At 43.5% G+C, this 24,246-nt stretch overlaps 2 protein-coding genes and 1 long non-coding RNA gene across 3 annotated transcripts in view; 1 reads left to right on the top strand and 2 right to left on the bottom strand.

Moving 5' to 3' along the window:
• Positions 1–265: 265 nt before the first annotated feature.
• Positions 266–1,920, bottom strand: RRAGA (Ras related GTP binding A). The gene has a single exon (XM_045469153.1). It carries the CDS (start codon positions 1,625–1,627, stop codon positions 686–688), a length of 942 nt encoding a protein of 313 aa, XP_045325109.1. The 5' UTR covers positions 1,628–1,920; the 3' UTR covers positions 266–685.
• A 15,896-nt stretch (positions 1,921–17,816) lies between these two features.
• Positions 17,817–20,103, bottom strand: LOC123593211. The gene is made up of 2 exons (XR_006710188.1): positions 20,015–20,103; positions 17,817–18,378 (listed from the first exon to the last, which is right to left on the bottom strand). It is a non-coding gene; the product is annotated as an uncharacterized LOC123593211 (long non-coding RNA).
• A 110-nt stretch (positions 20,104–20,213) lies between these two features.
• SAXO1 (stabilizer of axonemal microtubules 1) overlaps positions 20,214–24,246 on the top strand; it is a 95,513-nt gene continuing 91,480 nt past the window's right edge. The window contains exon 1 of the mRNA XM_045468666.1: positions 20,214–20,569. Coding sequence (XP_045324622.1) covers positions 20,523–20,569 — 47 coding nt within the window. The 5' untranslated portion in view covers positions 20,214–20,522. The remainder of the gene's footprint in view (positions 20,570–24,246) is intronic.

The raw sequence follows: 24,246 nt of genomic DNA, 5'->3' as shown, positions 1-24,246 counted from the left end.
ACATTTTACAAATGAGACAATAAACTCAACTTAGGTGGTGTAGCCTCAGAGCCCCTACTCTAATTGCTGTGCTTACAGCTGGTGTGAAATATCGCTAAGGTGACAGGAGCTCAATCACAAAATTAAATTCACCAGTTAAGCAACACTTGTGGGCAATCAGAACCTTTAGGTTTACATTACATTTTAACCACCTTCAAATTATTTCAAATAAGACCGTATTTTAAATTGCTAACAGCGAATGTTTATTCATGATCGAAGCCAAGAAGAATTTATAAATGCATTTTAATACCTTGCTGATAAAATAGTAACATTCCATCTTTGCAATCTTGAAAGGAATACAGGAAGATACTGTAAAGGCTTTAATGTGTATATCTATTATAACCAGGTAATCAGAACACACACACGCACACGCACACACACCACCTACTTTAGTGTTACACCATACCAACTTTTCAGAAAGGCCATCTTGAAGGTCTACTGGATAGCTGAGTAAATAGCGTTCAAGGTTTAAAGACGGGGCGGGGGGGGGGGGGGAGTAGAGAAGAAAGAGATGGAAGTAGTAAGCAGCACACATTTCAAAGCCCACTTTTAAGCACACGACAATTATGAATATTACAAAAAAAAAAAAAGATGCGGGGGCGGGGGAAGGCAATTCAGCATTTTCTGAAAGAGCATTTGGCAACATTCAACGCATAAGGAGGCTGTGCTTGGGCCCATCCACTCTCTCAAGCTTCTCAAAGTGTTTCCTGGCATTGCGAATGTTGATCAGGGTAGCCGCAGAAGGGATCGACGGATCCGACATAACAACCATCACGTACGTGTTCGATGTGAAGATGTCGATAAAAGCGGCGAAGTTAGAATTCCGAACTTCCATGCTCTGGAAGGAAGCGGCCAATTTACTGCAGCTCAGCTTGAACTGCTTAATGATGTTGCTGATCTTCTCAAACCGGTGGACGTCACGCTGCTCTTTGCACTGGTAATGGGAAATGACCAAGAACGTAGCTCTCTCGAACAGCAGGACTTCGTCCGCCTCGATAATTTGGGCAAAATTCCTTAGGTTCATCTCCAGCTGCTGGACATTGGGAATCAGCTGGTAGACGATACTGGACCAGGCTTTGTAGAGCGTTTCGTCCCAGATGGAGGTTCGAAAACAAGCGCATTCCAGTGGGCGAGACAAACGCCTCAGGTCTTCCTCCCGCTCTTTAAAAATCAGGTCACGCTGATCCTCTTGAACCAGATCCATTTTGTGCACCAGGCAGAAGATTTTGGCATCCGGAGAGTTCTGGAGGATGGCCTCCAGACACGACTGGTAGTAATGCATATCCTTTTCCAGTTCGCGGCTCTCCACGTCAAACACGTAAATCAAAACCTCGACATTACGGAAAATGTTGTCTCGCTGGCTGGTGAAGTAATTTTCCATGAAGGTGTCCTGACCGCCACAGTCCCACAGGTTGAGCACCAGGTTGCCTAGAAATCGGACGTGGGAGTGCTCCACATCAATGGTGGCACCTAGGCGCCGGGTGTCGCGAGCGATATAATTTGCAAAGATAATCGAGCGCATGCTGGTCTTCCCCGACCCGCTCTTCCCCATCAACAGCACCTTTTTCTTCATGGCCGTATTTGGCATCACCCGCCGGGGCCGCCGCGGACTGGGCCTCAGGGCGCGGCCTAACTGCAGCGCGGAGGGAGGGCGGGGTCGGGGCTTGCGGGGTCTCCGCAGGCCGGGCCGCGCAGCTGTGCAGTCGGGGAGGCAGAAAGCGAGCGATATGGTCTGGAAATGCCGCAGCGGGGCGAGCTCTTCCGCGGAGGTGAGCGCCCTGGGTGAGGCGGCAGCAAAGCTTCGCAGAAAAGCTCGCCTTCCGGAGAGCGGAGCTGCGGCGTCCCGGCTGCCACCCACTTCCGGCGGCGATCTCGCGAGAGTGCCCGCGCTCCGCAGTCACTGCCCCACGAGCTTTGAGAAACTGCTCTTTTAATGAAACCAAGCAGGGCGCACCTCCGAAAGATAAATTGAAAGGGGAACCCAGCACTCCGGTGTCGCGTTTTCCTTTTTAAATAGGGCTTAGGGTTGCAAGGTGTACGCGTGCGGTCGGTTGGGAGGATGATGCCATCTGGTGGCCGAAACTCCCCAGCAGCCACAGCTCGCTTTCAGAGCGCGGTGTGCTTGGGGGCGTGGGTTAGGCCCCACTGAAGACAGGTGAAGTGGACGAAGGCCGGACTCTCAGCCCATTGAGGCCTCCGCAGGTTCCCTGGTTTACTGAGCACTCGGGCAAGGCGAATGAACACTACAGATGAGGAAAGTGAGACTTGGGGAAGTCAAGTGACTGCCCAGTGCCACACAGTGGGATGGTAGTAAATCCCTATTGAGAGATGTACTGATTCCCAGCTAGTGCCTTTTCCGCTTGGAAGCAAGTTCCTTTCTCACAACTGCTTTTCCGGTAACCTCCGACTTCAGAATTCCAAAACTCGAGGAAATTACTATGTAGAACCCGTGCAGTAGTTCAATCCTCACTATAACCCTATGAATAAACAACCCTGTTTCCAAGCGAGTAAACGGAAGCTTACCAACTTAACACGTCTATTGAATGATGCAATGCAATTTGTCTATTTTTGAAATATACATTGTACTTATTTTAAAATGTATTAAAAAAACATTTTAAGTTTATTTACTAGACAGAGAGAGCACAAGCAGGGGAGGGGCAGAGAGAGAAGGAGAGCGAGAATCCCAAGAAAGCTCCGCACTGCCAGCGCAGAGTTCGATGGGGGGCTCGAACTCAACCAACCGTGAGATCATGACTTGAGCCAATGAGAGGGACGCTTAATAGACTGAGCCACCCAGGCGCCCCTAAATTGTACATATTTAAGGTGTACAACATGATTTGATAGAATGAAATGGTTACCTTAGTCCAACTAACATATAATTGTTTCTCTGTGGTGAGAGCACCTGATAATCTCCTCTCAGCAAATTTTCAGTGTTCGATATGGTATTAACTGCTAACTATAGTATTGTCATCATGTGGTAGGTTAGAGATCTACACTTACTCATCCTACAAAACTACAACTTTGTACCCTTTGACCAATATCTCCCCATTTCCTCCACCTCCTTGTGCCTGCTATCCACCATTCTACTCTCTGCTACTAGGTATTTGACTTTTTAAGATGCTATATAATCGAGATCGTGGCAGCTTTTTTTCTGCTTCTAGTTTATTTCACTCAGCATAATGTCATCCAGGTTTATCCTTGTTGTTGGAAATGACAGGATCTCCTTTTTAAAGGTTGAATGATATTTCATTCTATATACAAACCATTTCATTTTTTAATTTTAAAATTTAATTTTGATTTTATGTTTAAACTTAACACACTTTCAGTTTTATGAGACACCAAGAATGTTCTCTGACACCATATTCTACAAGCAGATATTAACATAGATTTTAGCTAAAATATATCAATAATAGAATTCCTGCTGTCCCTTGGAGAAGCTGAACGTTTTTTATTTTTAGCATTCAATTTATTTAAATGGTTCTAGTATTTATGTTGGATTGTGGTGATGGTATTTTCCCCTAGTTTTACTGACATATACTTGACATATAACACTGTATTAGTTTTAGGCATACAACATAATGATTTGATATATGTATATATCACCAAATGATTACCGCAATAAGTTTAGTTAACATCCATCACCTCAGGGTGGGGTGCCTAGGTGGCCTAGTTAAGTGTCTGACTCTTAGGGCACCTGGGTGGCTCAGTCAGTTGAGCTTCCGACTTCCACTCATATCGTGATCTCAGAGTTCATGAGTTCGAGCCCTGCCTTGGGCTCTGTGCTGACAGCTCAGAGGCTGGAGCCTGTTTCCCATTCTGTGTCTCCCTCACTCTCTGCCCCTCCCCTGCTTGCTTGCTCTCTCTCTCTCTCAAAAATAAATAAAAACATTAAAAATAATTTAAAAAAAGACAACAGAACAGATATCTATACAAAATATTAATGTCGGTTAAAACTAAATGGTGGGAGGGGTGCCTGGGTGGCTCAGTCAGTTAAGCGTCCAACTTTGGCTCAGGTCATGATCTCACGGTTCGTGGGTTCCAGCCATGCATCGGGCTCTCTGCTGTTAGCTCAGAGCCTGGAGTCTGCTTTGGATTCTGTGTCTCCCTCCCTCTGCCCCTCCCCTGCTCATGCTCTCTCTCTCTCTCCCAAAAATAAATAAACATTAAAAAAAATTGTCTGACTCTTAATCTCAGGGTCTTGATCTCAGAGTCATGAGTTCAAGTCCTGTGTTGGGTTCTGTGCTAGGTGTGATGCCAACTTGAAAAAAAAATGTGTAACTCATTTTGTATGTTGATTTTGTATTCTGCAATTTCACTAAATTTATTAGTTCTAATGTGTTTGTGTGTGTGTGAAGTGTTTAGAGTTTTCTACATAGAGGATCATGTCATCTGCAAACACTGATAATTTTATTTCTTTATTTCTGCTTTGGATACCTTTTATTCCATACCTCCCACTTTTTTGTTGCTGTTGTTCTGATTGCTTTTGCTAGTACAGGCTGTATTTCATTGAATAGAAGGAGCAAGAGTGGGCATCCTTGCCTTCTACCAGATCTTAGAGGAAAAGCTTTCAATTTTTCCCTATTGCTTATGATGTTAGGTGTGACTTTTCACAAATGGCCTTTGTTGTGTTGAGGAAGTTTCCTTTTGCACTTATTTTGTTCAGCGTTTTCATCACAAATGGATGTTGAACTTTGTCAAATGCTCTTTTGGCTCCTATTGAGAACATCATGTGGGTTTTATCTTTCATTCTGTTAATGTGGTATATCATATTGATTGATTTGCATATGTGAAGATAACTTTGCATCCCAGCAATAAATCACAGTTGGTCATGGTGTATAATCTTCTTGATGTGGTTATGAATTTGGTTTGCTTGCATTTTATTGAGGGGTTTTGCATCTGTGTTCATCAGAGCTACTGGCCTATAGTTTGTTTTTTTTTTTTTCTTTCCCCTAGTGTTGTCTTTATCTGGCTTTGGTATCAAGGTGATACTCATAAAATAAATTTGCAAGTATTTCCTTTCCTTTTATTTCTTGGAAAATTTTAAGAAAGACTGGTATTAATTCTTATTGGAGTCTTTGGTAATATTCAGCAGTAAAACCATCTGGTCCTGGGTTTTTCTTTGTTGGGAGGTATTTGATTGCTACTTCAGCCTCCTTAATAATTTGTTACTGTCCTGTTCAGGCTTCCTATTTCTTCTTGATTCATCTTTGGTAGGTTGTATGCTTCTAGGAATTTATCCACTTCTTCTAGGTCATCCAATTTGCATGAATATAATTGTTCATAATAGTCCCTAATGATCCTTTTTCGTTTCTGAGACAGGCATTGTAATGTCTCCTTTTTCATTTCTGATTTTGAGTCTTCTTTTATTCTTAGTCTAGCTAAGTGTTTGCCAGTTTTATTTTTTTTTATTTTTAAAATTTTTTATTTTTGCCGGTTTTATTTAAAAAAAAAAAAAGACTTTTAGTTTTGTTGCCTTTTCTCCCCTATTCTCTATTTGTTTAACTTCTGCTCTGCTCTTTATTCTTTCTTTCCTTCTGCTAACTTGATTTAGTTTATTCTTTTTTCTAGTTCCTTGAGGTGTGGCACTGTAGGTTGTTTATTTCAGATCTTTTTAAATATACGTGTTTATCACTATAAACTTCCCTCTTAGTATTGCTTTCACTACATAAGGTTTGGTAAGTTGTGTTTTGCTTTTGTTTGTCTCAAGATAGTTTTTGAATTCCCTTTTGATTTCCTGTTTGACCCAGTGTTTATTCAAGAGTGTGTTACTCAGTTTCCGTGTACTTGTGGATTTTCCATTTTCTTGCTGTTATTGACTCCTAGTTTCATTTCATTGTGATCAAAAGAGATACATGGTATGATTTTGATCTTAACTTTGTTAAGGCTTGTTTGTGACCTAACATGTGATCTACCCCAGTACGCTTGAGAGGAATGTGTATTCTGCTGCTGGGTGAAGAATTTTGTAGATGTCTATTAGGTCCATAGTGTAGATGTCTGCTTGCTGCACACTGTGTTCTAGTCCACTTTTTACTGATTTTTCTGTCTGGATGTTCTATTATTGCAAGCAGGGCATGAAGCTTACTATTATTGTATTGCTGTCAATTTCTCCTTTCAGGTTCGTTAATATTTGTTTTACATATTTAGGAGCTTCAATGTTGTATGTATATGTATTCATAATTTTTGTGTCTTCCTTTCGAGTTGACCCTTGTAGCATTAAGTAGTGACCTTCTTTTTAAAAAATTTATTTATTTTTTAATTTACATTCAAGTTAGTTAGCATATAGTGCAACAATGATTTCGGGAGTAGATTCCTTAGTGCCCCTTACCCATTTAGGTTGTCCCCCCCACGCCCCCTCCAGGAACCCTTTGTTTGTTCTCCATGCTTATGAGTCTCTTCTGTTTTGTCCCCCTCCCTGTTTTTATATTATTTTTGTTTCCCTTCCCTTATGTTCATCTGTTTTGTCTCTTAAAATCCTTATATGAGTGAAGTCATATGATTTTTGTCTTTCTCTGACTAATTTCACTTAGCATAATACCCTCCAGTTCCACCCACGTAGTTGCAAATGGCAAGATTTCATTCTTTTTGATTGCCGAGTAATACTCCATTATATATATATATATACCACATCTTCTTTATCCACTCATCCATCAATGGACATTTGGGCTCTTTCCAGACTTTGGCTATTGTTGATAGTGCTGCTATAAACATGGGGGTGCATGTGTCCCTTGAAACAGCACACCTGTATCCCTTGGATAAATGCCTAGTAGTGCAATTGCTGGGTCGTAGGGTAGTTCTATTTTTAGTTTTTTGAGGAACCCCCATACTGTTTTCCAAAGTGGCTGCACCAGCTTGCATTCCCACCAACAATGCAAAAGAGATCCTCTTTCTCCACATCCTGGCCAACATCTGTTGTTGCCTGAGTTGTTAATGTTAGCCATTCTGACAGGTGCAAGGTGGTATCTCATTGTGGTTTTGATTTGTATTTCCCTGATGATGAGTGATGTTGAGCATTTTCTCATGTGTCGGTTGGCCATCTGGATGTCTTCCTTGGAGAAATGTCTATTCACGTCTTTTGCCCATTTCTTCAGTGGATTATTTATTTTTTGGGTGTTGAGTTTGATAATTTCTTTACAGGTTTTGGATACTAACCCTTTACCTGATATGTCATTTGCAAATATCTTCTCCCATTCTGTTGGTTGCCTTTTAGTTTTGCTGATTTTTTCCTTTGCTGTGCACTAGCTTTTATTTTGATGAGGTCCCAGTAATTCATTTTTGCTTTTGTTTCCCTTGCCTCCAGAGATGTGTTGAGTAAGAAGTTGCTGCGGCCAAGATTACAGAGGTTTTTGCCTGCTTTCTCCTCAAGGATTTTGATGGCTTCCTGTCTTACATTTAGGTCTTTCATCCATTTTGAGTTTATTTTTGTGTATGGTGTAAGAAAGTGGTCCAGGTTCATTCTTCTGCATGTTGCTCTCCAGTTTTCCCAGCACCTGAGCCGAAGTCGGATGCTTAACTGACTGAGCCACTCAGGTACCCCTTAAAATTTTATTTGAGAGAGAGAGAGAGAGAGAGAGAGAGAGAGAGAGAGAGCATGTGAGCAGGGCGGAGGGGCAGAAGGAGAGAGAGAATCTCAAGCAGGCTCACACTCAGTGAGGAGCCCAATGTGGGGCTTAGTCCCACGACTGTGAGATCATGACCTGAGCCGAAATCAAGAGTCGGACGGTCATTCCATTGAGCCCCTCCATAGGCTGTTTCTCATTATGATTGTTCCTTTAAAAATATAAAGTTATTGGGGCGCCTGGGTGGCGCAGTCGGTTAAGCGTCCGACTTCAGCCAGGTCACGATCTCGCGGTCTGTGAGTTCGAGCCCCGCGTCAGGCTCTGGGCTGATGGCTCAGAGCCTGGAGCCTGTTTCCGATTCTGTGTCTCCCTCTCTCTCTGCCCCTCCCCCGTTCATGCTCTGTCTCTCTCTGTCCCAAAAATAAATAAACGTTGAAAAAAAAAATTAAAAAAAAAATATATAAAGTTATTTTCTTGGATTAAATATCTTTTATCTTCCTGAGAATATTTGTAATATTAAAAAAGTTTTCATTTCTGTTTAGTCTTGGTTTCTTCTGAATTGTTCTTTTGATTTGATTTTTCTTTTTTCACATTAGAAATGTTCCTCAGTTATCTAGTGATCTTTGGCTGTCTAGTCCTATTTCATGTTATTTGAAACCTATGAGTAGCACTGGCAAACTATGAGATTCACTGAAGGGTGATCTGGATGAGCCAGTTATTTGAGGGAACTTCTGTTGCCTGCATCTTTAGACCTGTCCTCTGGCTGGTTTGATTTCTCCCAAGGTTCTTTTGGACTAGGGCGAATATAAATCTGATAAACAGCATTCTGGTCATTCTGGGAGAAGTAAGCTAGGGTCCTAATATTCAGTTGAGAGACTTTGCTTAATCCTCCTCTTTTGGGGGCACCTGGGTGGTTCAGTCAGTTCAGTGTCTGACTCTTGACTTCAGCTCAGGTCATGATCTCACAGTTTATGAGATAAAGCCCTGAGTTGGGCTCTGAGCTGACAGCCAGAGTCTGCTTGGGATTCTCTCTCTCCCTCTCATGCTCTCTCTTTCTCTCTCAAAATAAATAAAATAAAATAAAATAAAATAAAATAAAATAAAATAAAATACACTTAAAAAAATCCTCCTGTTTTCAATATGGTACTTTGGTCCTCACTGTGCATGGTGTTCCCCCCACTTCAGAGACCCTCTGTTTTACTTTTTCCAGGAAATAAAAATGGTGATTGTTAGGTAGGAGAGGGACAGTTGCTCAGCTATGTGGGATGAAGGTATCTGTGGGTCTTATCGCTTCTTAAATAGATCTTCAGCCAATCATCCTTTATTTAGTGTAATTTTTACTCTCACTGATGCTGCCAATTCTTGAATATTTTGGACGTTCTGTGGTAAAAATAATGCTTCTTGGCTTTTGCCATTGCTGGATAAGGATTTCAGTTAGCATGCTTCCTTGTGCTTTTCTGCTTCCTCAAATTTGATTTTATTATCTCTTATACCATCTTTGTCCTTGTCTTCTTATCTCGTTAATCTCACTTTAGAAAGAGACCAATAAATGCATGTGTTCAATATCTGCCACCTGGTTTGGAAATGAGAGAAATATTGACCTAAATCATTCAAAACTGAATAATAATAATAATTTGATAATGTTACTAAAGGGGACTTTTTGGAAGGGATTTTTTTTGTACTTAAAAAAGCTTTATTGAGGTATAATTTACATATTGTAAAATTCATCCATTGTACATAAGTGTACAATTCCATCACCACAACTCAAGTTTTAGAATATTTCCACTATCCCCATAAGTTCCGTTGTCTCTGTTGGTAGTCAATCTCTGCTCCCACCCTGAGACCCAGGTGACAACTCTTCTGCTTTCTGTCTCTATATATTTTCCTTCTCTAGAAATTTCATGTAAACGGAATCATGTAATTCCTAGTTTTGAAAACATCTGGTTTCTTTCTCTTAGTGTAGTTTTCAAGGCTCATCCATATTGTAGCATCTATTAGTACTTTATTTTTGTTGTTGAATAATATTCCATTGTATGAATGTGGATGACTGCATTTTGTTTGTTCATTCTCCAGTTGATGGAGATTGGGGGTATTTCCAGTGTTTACAGTTATGAAAACTGCTACATGATCATTCATATCCAAGTTTTTGTGTGATCATATATTTTCATTTCTCTTGAGTAAATACTGTTAAATAACAAAATTCAACCAAGGTAATTTGAAGATCTAACTGGCTTTATTTTTTATTTTATTTATTTATTGTAATTAATTAATTAATTAAAAAAATTTTTTTTCAACGTTTTTATTTATTTTTGGGACAGAGAGAGACAGAGCATGAACGGGGGAGGGGCAGAGAGAGAGGGAGACACAGAATCGGAAACAGGCTCCAGGCTCTGAGCCATCAGCCCAGAGCCTGACGCAGGGCTCGAACTCACGGACCGCGAGATCGTGACCTGGCTGAAGTAGGACGCCCAACCGACTGCGCCACCCAGGCGCCCCATTAATTAATTAATTTTGAGAGAGAGTGCAAGCAGGGGAGGGACAGAGGGAAAAGGAGGGGGAATTCCAAGCAGGCTCCCCACTGTCAGTGCAGAGCCTGAAGCGGGGCTCTATTTTACAAACCAAACAGTGAGATCATGACCTGAGTTGAAATCAAGAGTCCAATGCTTAATGGACTGAGCCTCCCATGCGCCCTCTAACTGGTTGTATTAAATAATTCAAATTAGGCAGCATCCCATCTAGCAAGTTAGAGAGGTACTCTGAAGAGTTGTCCAAAATGGAAGGTTTTTACAGATGGAAGGTGGGGGCAAGAAAATGATTAGCAAAAGAAAATAATTCAGATGAGGCTGTTTTAAATCAGTCTTGGTGCCAACGTCGCCCATCTTGGAGCAGACTGCCCTTGGCCCCTACAGACGTATGCACTAGCATGTTGACATGATTGAACCGAAATGCTTACTCAAGCTCCCTGCCCTCACCCCTCACACACCGAAGAAAAGCTTCCTGTACTAACCAAGAGGCCAGTGCTTTGAGAGCTCTCTCCCTAGGGTTACTTGTAACAAGGAATATAAAGTTCCTTGCTTTCAATACGTCCTTGGGTTGTGGTCAATTTGATGCATGCCCAGCAGCAAACCCCTTGGGTTTGGTTGTTGTCTCTAGCATCTTTTAGTTTTCCAGCAGTGTCTGTGGTCAGGAGCACTTTGTAAGGACCTTTTCAATGGCATGAGGGCTGTCATTCTCTGATGACTATTTTATTTTAATTTAATTTAATTTAATTTAATTTTATTTTAAATTTATTTGAGAGAGAGAGAGAGAGAGCAGGGGAGAGGCTGAGAGAGACGGGGAGACATAGAATCCAAAGCAGGCTTCAGTCTCTGAGCTGTCAGCACAGAGCCCATGCGGGGCTTGAACTCACAGACTGCGAGATCATGACCTGAGCCGAAGTCGGATGCTTAACCGACTGAGCCACCGAGGTGCCCCTCTGATGACATTTTAAATACAAAGTCACAAGGCTCTAGACTGTGATCAGCAGGTTCCTGTGAATTAGGATCTAGGAAGCCTTCTTTAAGCTGTTGATGATAGGTTTGAGCATAAAACGTGGATATTTATGGGAGTGGTCATACGAGTATAACCCAACTCAACTGGGCTCAGGAGGTAATCTATTTAAAAAAAAAATCTTTTGAGGATTCTCACTAGGTTTAAGAAATGGTTTACTTAGGGGCGCCTGGGTGGCTCAGTTGGTTAAGAATCCGACTTGGCTCAGGTCGTGATCTTGAGGTTCATGAGTTCAAGCCCTGCATCAGGCTCCGTGCTGACAGCACGGAGCCTGGAGGCTGCTTCAGATTCTCTGTCTCCCTCTCTCTCTCTGTACCTCCCCCCCCCCCACACACACTCTCTCTCCCTCTCTCTCTCTCTCTCAAAACTAAACTTAAAAAAAAAAAAACAAATTGTTTACTTAGTCTTTGACCAAGGAGTGAAAGATACCCGAGGAAGATCACCTGCAACCTCAGGCAGTTTTATTTGAAAGGTTTATCTTTTCAGAGTGGAAAGGCTGCTCAGACAGAATATTGGGAGACTGAGTACTCAGGTAAAGAAGAATATGTAACTGAACCAAACGAGTTGGTTCACTGGCTGTGCAGCAAGCCAATAAAAAGCAACCGAACTTTTGCAGTGGAAAAAGACAGAATATTTACTGCTGTAGCACCACCCAGGAGGACCAGGAGCTAATGCCCTAAAGTCTCGAACTCTCTGATGGTTTGCAAAGTGAGTATTTTTAAAGGCAAAATTGGGGTCTCCTGTGAAGGTGGAGACTGTTGATTGGAAGCCCGTGAAGTCCTGTGAGCAGGTGCTCAGTCCCCCAGGGGTCTTTTCCAACTTAAGAGTCTTGGAATCTAAAAAAAAAAAATCTTTATTTTTTATGTTAGAGATTTCATTAGGTACATTTGGTGATTATGTCTCTAGGCCAGTGCTGGTTACTCATCTTACAGGTTCCTTTCCTTTGAATGATAAGCAAGCACTCCTACTCCTTGAGTCTAGGCCTGTGTGTTCCTTTGTTGGTCCAGACAGGCCTGCGGGGGGTGGAGGGGTGGGGGTGGGGGATGTGACCTCTAAAGTTCTGAATTGACAAGAAGAATGCCTGGAGGCCAGCCTCAGACAGAGGCGAGCTGGTGGGAGTTAAGCCAGTCTTATTATCTTTTGTCTTAGGCAGCTCTTGTGGTTTTAATTTAATTTTTTTATTAGCCTTTTGTGATGACTCTTTCAATGAGATGATTTTGGAATCTTAAAGCCTTTTGGAAGCGTCTGTTACCAGTTAAACCAGGCATCCCATTCTATTATTTAATTTGGGAACCTTCAAGTGCACTTCTTAAATGAACAATCTTGTCTAATTGGAACTTCCCCCATAATGGATGGCCACTGTACTTCTAGGTTATTTTTAGTGAAAAAAATTCTTATCTTGCTAGATGTCTGCAGCTCCTTGGGCTGTTGTTCCTAGACATAAAACAAGCAGGTGCGCTGGAAAGTAGCACACTTGACCTTTTAGGACTTAAAGATCCCATCAGCTGAGGCTTTGGGTTCCTCGGAGCCAAACTAATACCTAAAAGGGTATGTGCTGCAGGGTCGGGGATTTTGCATGTTTTGTAACAGTGTACCTTGTTGCACGGAAGTTTTCTTAAGCTTGGTGGGTGACTTAGTGTCACTTTAACCCGTCCCATGACCAACTTAGCCTATCACAGGAGTCTTCTTGAGGTTGGGAGCTCTCTAACAACCTCTAAATGCTTGACTGGTGCCCATCGGTTTTGCAGCTTTGGGGTCTTCATGATCCTGCTAGCGGTAGCCTTTATTTACACAAGACAGGACAAACATATGCCTTAATATATTAGCAGTAATATGTCCTGGTCATAAGAAGGCCTTGTGCGCACCATCACCAAGTCCCATAGAACCTTGCTGAGGCTCTCAACCTGGGGAATTGTGGCCTGAGGGCCAGGGGCTGGCTCAGGGGGGACCTCTCCGCCACCTCACTGGGGTTCCAGGCACAACTGCCAGCACAACTGGGCTCCAGACAAAGGGATCAGCTTAGGTGGCTCTGGGCAAAACCGCCTGTCAACTGTGTGCGGGCTCAAGCTGACCCGAAGGCCGATTAGACTCCAAAACAGCAGAGCTCAGATCTCAAGCAGCTCACCCACGGCCCTTAGAAACCTGAGAAAGTGAACGTAAAGGGTTGCAGGTATCACGCCTGTGTTTCTCATTGTCCCTGAATGCTTCGGGAACTTCGCTTCAGACCCGCCTGCTGCCACCACATCTGTCAAACAGCAAAACATAACCGAGCACATGTAAAGATCTAATTGGCTTTATTAAACAATTCATGAATTGAGCAGCACCCCATCTAGCAAGCGGAGAGGCGCTCTGGGAGTTGGAAGGTTCTTATAGATGGAGGGTAGGGGCAAAAATGGTGTTTAGTAAAAGAAAAGAATTGCCTCAGCTGAGGCTGTTTGGGGGGCGTGGAGCAGGAAGCAAGGCGTCTTATCATGTAGATCACCTCATCTTTCTTTGAGGGATGGAGAGGACCAAGGTGATAGACTTATTGGCGCTGATGGAAAGAAAAGTTTCCCTCACTGACCAGTTAAGGCCACATTTCTGGGGGAGGTGGAACCTGCAATTAAATTGGGTATTAAGCCCCAGTTTGGGGACTTGGTGTAAGTGACACCATGTTGGGCCTGCGGTTTTCTTTTTCAAACGGTACTTTAAGAGTGAAACTGCCGATCCTGTGATAAGTGCCTGTTTAACTTTTTAAGAAACTGCCAAAATTTTCTCATCTCAAGTAGCTGTACTGTTTTACACTCCTACCAGCAATATATGACGACTCCACTTTTTCCATATCCTCAGCAACAATGTTGAATTATAGCCATTGTAATGGCTGGGAAGTGGAATCTCCTTCCGGTTATAATTTGCATATCCCTAGTGATTATTGACGACCTGGCTTGTGTTCGGGGTCTTGACGGCTGCTTCCAGGTTCCGTAATTTGCTAGGAGCACTCACAGAACTGAGCTTGAAGTGACACTCAGGGCTACGATTTATCACAGTGAAAGGACTCAAAGCAAAGTCATCAAATGTCACAGGAGCAAGGGGTGCAATCTGGAGGAAGCCGGGTACAGGTTTCCAAAAGTCCCCTGTCAGTGAAGTCACCCAGGACGTACTTCATTCCCCCATGAGCTGTGACAACAGACTGAAATGCTGTCTGCCAGGAAATCTCATTAGGGACTCAGGGCCTAGGGCTTAAGGGGGCTTACCCTACGGGTACCGTCTACTTCACATGTACCAAAATTCCACGTTCCCAGAAGAAAAAGCAGGTGTTCAGCATGAACCACATTGTTTCAGCACAGCGAGCCATTGTTATCAGGGAATGTTCAGAACGTTCCTGAATTCCAGGTTCTTAGCCAGTGGTAATCGTCACAACCAGGACTTTCCAAGGATAACAGTTCTAGGCTTGCTGTGTTAACTCCTTTCTGCACGAGCATCTTTTCATCATACACTTATTAGGCATTTGTATATTTTCTTTGGTGATCTATCTCTTGCAATCATTTGTTTTTATTTAAAAATTGGGGTGTGTTATTATGAGTTGTAAGAGTTCTTTGTATATTCTGGATACAAGTCCTTTATCAGATAAATGATATGCAAGTATTTCTCCCAATCTGTATTTGTCTTTTTTGTTTTCTTAACAGTGTCTTTTGAAGCGTAAATGATTTTGATGAAGTCTGCTCATTTTTTATGGAGTATTTTATGGATCACGATTTTGGTGTATATCTAAGATATTTTTGTCTAACTGAAGGTCACAAAGATTGGCTTACATGCTTTCTTTTAGAAGCTTTATAGTTTTAGGTTTTACATTTAAGTCTATGATGCACTTTGAGTTAATTTTTGTATGAACTATGTCACGGTGTAAGTTATACCTCACTCCGAATATGGGTGTCCAATCACCCCAGCATCATTTGTTGAAAAGACCATCCTTTCTGCATTGAAGTGCCTGTCCACTTTTTTTTTTGGAAATCAATTGGTCATCAATACAAAAGTTTAGTTATGGACTCTCCGTTCTGTTCCTTGATCTATATGTCCATCTTTAGCCAATATCACACTGTCTTGATTACTTTAGCTATAGTTTTGATAAGTTTTGAAATTGGGTAGTTTAAGTCCTCTTTGTTGTTCTTTTGAAGAATTGTCTGGCTATTCTCAGTCCTTTGCCCTCTATATAAAGTTTTAGGATCAGCATGCCAATTTCTATGAAAAAAGTTTGCTGGGGGCACCTGGGTGGTTCAGTCGGTTGGGCGTCTGACTTCGGCTCAGGTCATGATCTCACGGTCTGTGAGTTCGAGCCCCACATTGGGCTCTGTGCTGACAGCTCGAAGCCTGGAGCCTGCTTTGGATTCTGTGTCTCCCTCTCTTTCTGGCCCTCCCCCGTTCATGCTCTGTCTCTGTCTCAAAAATAAATAAACATTAAAAAAAATTTTTAAAAAAAGTTTGCTGGAGTTTTGACAGAGATTGCATTGAATTTGTAACTCAACTTGGAGATGATTGCCTTCTTAATAATATTGAATGTTCTAATCCATTCACATCATAGATCTCACCATTCATTTAGATCTTTAATTTCTTTCAGCAGTGTTTTGTAGTTTTTACTGTAAGAGTTTTGCACTTTTAGGGTTATATTTATTCCTAGATGTTTTATTGATTTTGGTGCTATTGTGGATCAGATCGTTAATTTAACTGAATAGTGAAGATCTAGAAAGTAATTTTTTTTGTAATTGATCTTGTCTCCTGAAGCTTTGCTTCTTATTTCTAGTTTTTTTTTTTTTTTTTTTTTTTATATAGGATTTTTAAAACTTTCTACATATGGATCATGGCATCTGAACTAAAGACAGTTTTATTTTTTCCTTTTTAATTTTGATGCATTTAGTTTCTTTTTATTCCACTGAAGGGAACTTCGAGTAGGATGTTGAATAGAAACAGTGAAAACAGACATCTTGTCTTGTTCCCCACATCATAGGGGAAGAATTCAGTCTTACCACCATGTATGATGGTAGTTGTAGCTTTTTTGTAAATACCTTTTATTAGGTCAAGGAAATTCGCTTCTTTTCCTAAATTGTTGAGGATTTTTTTGTCACAACTGAGTGTTGATTTTACAAAATGACTTTTCTGAATTTATTGAGATCGGGTAGTTTTTCTCCTTTATTCAACTGAAGTGGTGATGACATTGATTTTCCCCTATTAAAACAGCCTTGTATTCCTGGGCTAAATTCCTCTTGGTCATATTTTATCATCCTTTTTATATGTTGCTGGTTTCTGGTTGCTAATGTTTTAAAAGGATTTTTACATTCATATTAATGAGAGATATTGACCTGTCATTTTTGCGTGACAATTTTATCTGACTCTAGAATCAGAGTCATACTGGCCTCTGGAAGCGTTCTTTTCTCTATGTTTTTAAAAACATTTATTTTTATTTATTTTGAGAGTGAGAGAGAGATGCAAGTGGGGAGGGGCAGAGAGAGGAGAGGGTGAATCCCAAGCAGGCTCCGCACTGTCAGCGCAGAGCCTGACGTGAGGCTTGAATCCGTGAACTGGGAGATCATGACCTGAGCTGAAACCAAGAGTGAGATACTTAACTGACTGAGCCACCCAGGCGCCCCACTTTCTCTATTTTTTAAGAGTAGGTATAGAATTGATATTATTTCTTCCTCAATATCTGACAGAAATCACCAGACCCTTCTATTTTTGCTTCTTCACCCTTTAATAGTTTATAGTGATATACTTGGGCAATATTTTGGTTGTCCATTTCTCTGTCTAGATTAAGGGCCATGAGGACACTGTCTGTGTCTCCATTATTCAGCACAATACCTGGTTTGAAGAGCTAGGGGACCACTAAGTGTTTGTGATGTTTCCTGTCAATGGCAATGTGGAGTGACTGAATGGTTAATGTTAGGTGCTTAATTTGTGTCTTATGATGGTCTTATTTATGTCTTCTGTTGGTGCCAGTGAAATTTAGCAATCCTAATTATTTAGGGTGCTGAGAAGACAGTGTTTTCCTAAAGTGCTTTGCACTCAAAGCAATAACTATGGGTTTTTTAAACAATGTTCTACAAAGAGATTTTCAGATAATGTACAGCAAGAAGCTGGGGGTTGGGTGAGTTAGTTACAAGGCTAAGGAATAAAAATTGTGTAGCCTCACAGAGTAGTGTCAATTTTACAAAAAGATTTTGGGGAAATATTAAATAAAGATGGTCCTATTAAGAAGCAAATGGAAAATATTAAGAGAAAATACTGTTTGCAGTGATCTTTATGTTCTCCAAATTCCCCCATTCATTCTTTTACTTTGTCCTTTTCTTAAGTGGAAAAGCTTAAAAAGAAAGACCCACGTGAGCCTGAATCCCAATTTCAGGACTTATCAGCTGTGTAATCTTGAGTTTGCCTCCTAGCTTCAGTGTTTTGATTTGTAATATGATAGATTTTTTAAGTTAAACAATGTTTTGAGAGAGTGCACATGCATGAGTGGGGGAGGGGTAGAGGGAGAGAGAATCTCAAGAAGGCTGCATGCTCAGTACAGAGCTTGACTCGGGGCTTGATGCCATGACCCTGGGATTGTGACCTGAGCTGACATCAAGAGTTGGACACTCAACCAGTTGAACCACCCCGATGCCCCAGATTTTGTCAGTTTTAAGAGATAGATGAGAGAACCTGTGGGAAAGCATGCACAGGTGTTTAGCATATAGCAAGTGACAGTAAATTCTTTGCAGGCAAGGACATTTTGGCACAGGGTTAGGGAGGTGTTTAGATGGGGCAGGGTAGAGTTGGCTGGAACTAACAAAATGTGGGCAGTGCGTGTAGAAAGCGGGGGCAGGCTGTCCTGTCCAGCATGGGCTCTGCAGAAGTACCAGTGTTGAGGTTATTTTCTCCACACCCCATTCATCTTTCAAGATCTCCACTCTGTTGAAGGCAGGGATGGGGAGGTTGGGAGTACTACATACAGGTTGTTGACAAGATCTATCCACAAAGGCAGTTTGAATGGGAGGTGGTTCTTATTAAAGTCTGTGGGCATGAATGGGGCATCCTTCTTCTGGAAGACTCATGGATCATGTTTAGGCAGCTGTCAAGACATGGCTGGTGTCCAGGACTTTAGTTCTTCTGGAAAAATTATGTGATGTTCCCTGTCAATGGCAAGGGATGGCAGGCAGGCTTAGCCTTGGCTTTCAATAGCTCCCACCTCTCCGTCTTGTCTCCCGAACCCCCAAGGTTTCCATCTTTCCTACAGGAAGGCAAGGAGCAGCTTCATACTCTTCTGTTTTTATTTTTTTATTTTTTATTTTTGAGACAGAGACAGAGCATGAGCAGGGAAGGGGCAGAGAGAGAGGGAGACACAGAATGTGAAGCAGGCTCCAGGCTCTGAGCTGTCAGCACAGAGCCTGACGTGGGGCTCGAACTCACAACTGTGAGATCATGCCCTGAGCCGAAGTCGGACGCTTAACTGACTGAGCCACCCAGGCACCCCCATACTCTTCTGTTCTTAAGAAAGATCAGTAAGCTTTGCTCTCCTCTGGATCTACCTTTTTGACTTTCTAGATCCGGGATTGGTAAACTTTCTCTGTAAAAAGCCAGATGGTAAATATTTAGTTCTTTTGTGAGCCAACAAGCAAAACCAGGAATATTTCTGCCAATTTTTTGACAAAATTCAAAACTTTATTTAGAGACACTAAAATTTGGATTTCATGTTTGGTGAGTCATGTAATAGTCTTACTTTTTTCAACCATTTAAAAATGTAAAACCTAGGGTGCCTGGATGGCTCAGTCGATTGAGCATCTGACTAGCTCAGGTCATGATCTTACCGTCCGTGAGTTTGGGCCCCGCATCAGGCTTGCTCTGTCAGCATGGAGCCCGCTTCAGACCCTCTGTCCTCTTTCTCTCTGCCCCTCCCCTGCTTATGCATGCTCTCTCTCTCTCTCAAAACTAAATAAAACATTAAAAAAAAAGTAAAAACCATTCTCAGTAGACTAGCCATGTAAAAACAGATGGCCAGCTGAATTTGGCTTGCGGGCAATAGTTTGCTGCCCTCCGTTCTGGAGCCTAACGTGGAAGAAAGTAAACCCCCAAAACTTGGAATATTAAGTGGCCTGCAGTTGAAGGTGCTCTGACTCATTCACTGAAATGAATGGGGAGGGTTAGCGAGCGTGGAAAAAAACCAACATAGGACTGTCCATACCTGAAACTCCTATTTCCCACAACCAGGAAGCCATGATGTCTGATTCCAAACAACTCAGCTTGCCTCATGATCAGAATCACCTGGCTTCCCGAGGGAACTAGAGTCCCAGACTGGAGGTGGCTTCTGGGCAGGATCTGTAGTATTTCTCAGGATCAGGGAAGGACGACAGAGGCCAAAAGAACCTCCGCAGCTGTGCTTCTTAAAGTGTGGTCCCTGGTGCAGCAGCAGCAGCAACACTCGGGAACTTGTCAGACATACACATTCTCCACTCACCCCAGACCTACTGAATCAAACTCCCAGGGTGGGGTAGGGGCTGGCACTCTGGCTTTTATGAAGCCAGGTGTTTCCGATGGCTAAACCTGGGCTCTAAAATGAGGACCACTGCCCAGGCATCATTACTAGCACCTGGAAAAGCGAGTAAGCACCCACCTGAGCGAGAAAGGCCTAGGCACCCTGAAACTGCTTTGTTCTCAAGAGCTCAAGGTGGATGGGAGGGTGGAGCCAAAGGTATGGATTTCTATGAGAAGACCCGGAAACGGTATTTAAGGCCAGCCGAAGGGAGGTCAAAGGATGCCTTTTTAAAGGGGCATCACAGATCCTAGAGATAGAAAATGCCACCACATGTGATGACTGGCGTTTTCGGCCCTTTTGCACACGTGGTCATGGCCTTTGCTGACTTGCGCACCTGCGAGTTTTCCAAAGACGTCACAACCTTCGCCTTTCGGTTTCTTTACGGTTCAATAGGGAACATTTGCCCTGGGCCGCCGGGTGAGGTTCTGGGAGCGTCCTGACCTCACAAGCGGCCCTTGTGACATCACTGCCACCCTGTGGTTCAGCTCCGGTCCCTGGGGACGTCACAGAGGCCCCGCGGGTCCCTGGGCGGCCCAGCTTCCAGGGCGCGGGCAGCTGCTCCAGGTGCATGGGTCGGGCCTGCAGAGGCCCGGGCTGCGCGCGCAGGGGGAGGTCACCTGGGCTGGTGCGCAGGGCACGCTCACTTCTGCTCTTGTGTGAGGCCAGCTCCGGGAAGGGAACAGACGGCCCGACTTTGCAAAAGGCCACTTAAGTTTGCTTTGGAGTAAATATTCAGAACTTTTGCCAAGGCCCTCGAGACTGGGCGCGTCCCCAGAGAGGAGGTTGGGGCCCACGAGGCGGCGGCGGCAGGGGATGCTCTGAGCGGACATCCAGGTGTCGGGATGGCCCCGGTGAAGAGGAAGTGCCTCTGCGACCTGTGCACCTGCGGGTAAGGGGGCCGCGCCCTGGCCAAGGATCCAGGAGCGGGATTTTCAGGCTGCGAGATAGGCTGAGAGTAAGCCTGTGCTGAGTGGTGAAGCGGCACCACGGCGGAGTTGTCCGCTTGTCACCATTTTTTAGGCTGCAGTTTTGTCCACTAGCATTCAGGGCGGCCGCGTTGACTCAGTCTGGGCGAACGTGGCTGTCCTGGGGCCTTTAAATGTGTTCCTTCACCCAGAGCTGCACAGAGGTTGAAACCCCGGCATGCCCCCCTCAGTGTGTGCTCCCTTCCCTGCAGCCTAGAAAGTGTCAAAGATGGAAAGCCCCTCGCCAGGTTGGGATGAATCTTGCTGCTTTTGTTGGACTTTTGGAAGGGGGTAGGTTGGGGAAGAGGAGTCCTTTACTGTGTCAGAGTTCCTCCGAGAAGTTGTTGCTATTTCATCAGAGAAGTGGTAGGTATTTGCAACACCTGTTTCCCCCTGGTGCAGATTTGAACAAGAATAAGGAAAGGAAATCACTTTGCGCACTTGTGCTGGCCAGTTGCCTTTAAAAGTTGTTTTTTTTTTTTTTTAATTTGAGAGAGAGAGAGCACGCAGGAAGGGCTGAGAGAGAGAGAGAGAGAGAGAGAGAGAGAGAGAATCCCAAGCAGGCTCCACACTGTCAATGCAGAGCCTGAGGCGGGCTCGAACTCAGGAACCATGAGATCATGGCCTGAGCTGAAATCTAGAGTGCGACGCTTAACCTTAACCGACTGAGCCATCCAGGTGCCCCAAGGCCAGTTGCCTTTAAAGACCAATCCTGGGTGAAGCTCCACAAAGGCAGGTAGTCCCAGGGAGAAACTCTGGGCTTTCCTTAAAGTTCTATGACTGACTCCTTTCTTGTATCTCACGGAATCTGACATGCTCCTTCCAGTTGCTTCCCAGGACATCTGGGGAACTGTTGGGCTTGGGGACTTCGGAGAGGCATCAGAAAGAAGGGTGGGCCGTAGGGTCTGTTCTGGGCTGTGGCTAACTGTGGGATCTTAGGCAGGGAACTGAATGTCTCCGGGATTCTCTAAGGATTAAATGAGATAATGTGAGTCTCCTGCTATTAGATTGTGCTTGATATAGCTTGACGTCTTGAAGTTACAAAAAGTGCTTGCCCACCACAATGTGCACAAGAGTGTAAAAGATGGCACTGGTAGTGGGGGATACTAAAGAGAACTCTAAAAACTGGATTAGAAGCCTTATACATGTTTGGAATCAATGGATGGTCCTCAGTTTGGGCTGGTCATGAGAGTCACCTGGGGAGCCCAGGTTGGTTGCCCAGACTGTTCAACCCTCCTCTCTGAGGGTAGGCCTCGCTGGCCGTCTTCAGGTGATTCTGACCATTTGCTAGGATTGGGAACCACTGATCTAGATCGTATACGAGTATGGGTCTTGCTTTTAAGCATTGATAGGTGGGGCCAAATTATGTTTTAGTTTAGGGCTACCTTTCCACATGACAGAGGCAAAACCTCTATGGCTCACCATCCCCTGGGGGGGCCCTTCACTTCACCCTCCGGCCTCCTCCTGAGATAATGAGATCAGATTGTCATTAGGGTTTAATCTGCACTGTTGTGGGCACGGGGATCGAAGGCCTATTTTCCATCTTTGCTCAGCACCTAAGTAGTTAGGAAGGTAGGCATGCTTATCCAAGAGGTGCAAAGTACATGCAGTGAGAAGTCCCCCTCCCATCCCTGTTGTAGGCGAACTGCTTCTCTGGGTTTTCCCAATGATTCTGTGTCTCCTTCATCCTTGCAAGGGGGCTATTCGCCATCACAGGCATCCTTGGTTCTCTCTGCTTCCTCCTCCTCCTGTATCTACCCCTCCACTCCGTGGTCGCAGTCTGTGGTCTCTGGTTTGACCCACATCTGTCGCCCCGCTTCTCTTCTGTCTTCTTTCACTTCTCAAAGTAGGTGTTGACCCACCTGGCTATCTCATTAACTTCAACAGCCTTTGAGTGTTCACCGTTTCCCCCCTGTCCCTGTATCTGCCCCATTAATGGTGCCAGCAACGTTCCATGTGCCCTGGGTTTAAAAGTTGGAATCTTCTCTTCTCCCTCATCTCCAAGATAGAATTATTTCCAAAGTCTGGTTTCCTCCTCTGTGGTCTTTCTTTAATGGTCCCCTCCTTTTTATTCCCATAGTTCCTTCCTAGGGTCTCTCATTTTTATGTTTGAAAACTGGTCCTAACACATCTTTCTAACGTTCTCTCCAATGATTGGCTTACACAAAGCCACTCCTTAGGTGGATAGGGCTTTCTGGCATTTCCTGTGCATACCTCATGACCTCCCATCTCTGTTCCTTGCTCTTGCCTCCATGTTCTTTCAATGCCTGTGTCCCCTCCTCCTGCTGTGTGACCTTTTAAGGCCCTGTTTCGGTTGTAAGTCTCCACTAACCCAGTCCTGTAGCTCTCCATCAAAGAGTGACCCTTCTCCCTGTGTTCTCGGTTCTAGTTATGAGTCTGCCTGCTTTATCCATGCCCACTTGATTGTATACTCCTGGAAAGCAGAGACTGCGTTTTCTATTTTTGTGTGCTCTGTAATATTACTATTCTCTATTTGTTAGTCATACAGCTTTTTGAATAAAAAAATATATATTTTTTGTTAAGGTGATCTACTGGAATGGATTAGGAAGGCAAGATCTACAGCTGTACTGTCCAGTGGGGTAGCCACCAGTCACATGGACCATTTCATCAAAATTAATTAAAAGCAAATAAAATGAAAACTTCAGTTCCTCACTGCAATAGCTACATGGGTGTCGTGGCCACTCTATCGGACAGTGCCGATGGGGGATCATTTTCATCATCACAGAAACTTCACTAGACAACCTTGATCTAGAGTCTCATCTGGGAGTCCTCATCCTCCTCACCTCAAGTTAAATCTCCAAGGTGTGTTGGGATGAAATGAGAAGAATTTTATAGGTGTTTTCTAAGCCCTGGATGTCAATAACTTTTGACGTTTCCCAGCCTGAGGTTATGGGAAAGTGATGAGAAATCTGGAGGAAAAGTATGTGTGACGAAGAAGTCTGTCAGAGGAGAGGGCCCTTTGGTGGAAGAGGGGAGATTGGGGTTTGAGTCACTTGACCTCTCTCGGCTTGGTTTCTTTTAATTTTTTAGACCAGAGTTGTGGAGTTTCTTTGTACCTCTCCCTCTTCTCTCCCACTTCATCTTCCTACTAAGGCTAGGTTTATGCAAAGAGTTGTCCTTTCAACTGTATTTCTGAAGACTTGCTTCTTGTTAGTGGAGAAGCTTGGAATGCACAGGTTCCTGGAGGGGAAGGCTTCCTTCCTGCAGCAGCAGCCGTCAGAGGCTCTGGGCATGGGCTCTGCTCTTGGAACAAGTTCTTACTCTTGGCCACAAGATGGCAGCCTTCTCCCAACCATCTCTCCTTAAGTCAGAGACCAGCCTAAGTGGGAAACAAAACCTTGGAGTTCTGGGTTTTCCCTTAGTTTAATTTTCTAAATTACCATATTGTTTTACCATTTAAATTTACCATATTGTTTTCTAAAATGAGCAATTATATTTTAGACCCCAGCAGAGCTCCGTAAGTGGTATACGTTGAGCAGTAGGTCAGATTAGAAAGGCATGGTGTTTCAAATATCTAAATCTAAAGATTCTAACACTCAAAACAAAAACACAAAACAAAAAACAAAATAAAACCCTTTAG

Source organism: Leopardus geoffroyi, chromosome D4 (assembly GCF_018350155.1).
Source record: "Leopardus geoffroyi isolate Oge1 chromosome D4, O.geoffroyi_Oge1_pat1.0, whole genome shotgun sequence".
Classification (NCBI taxonomy): Eukaryota; Metazoa; Chordata; class Mammalia; order Carnivora; family Felidae; genus Leopardus; species Leopardus geoffroyi.
The sequence above is the reverse complement of the archived record's forward strand: the minus strand, read 5'-3'. Positions and strand labels throughout refer to the sequence as shown.

What these genes read in the sequence shown, in the direction of transcription:
- RRAGA (XM_045469153.1), bottom strand. Translation starts at nt 1,627, where the DNA reads ATGCCAAATACGGCCATGAAGAAAAAGGTGCTGTTGATGGGGAAGAGC.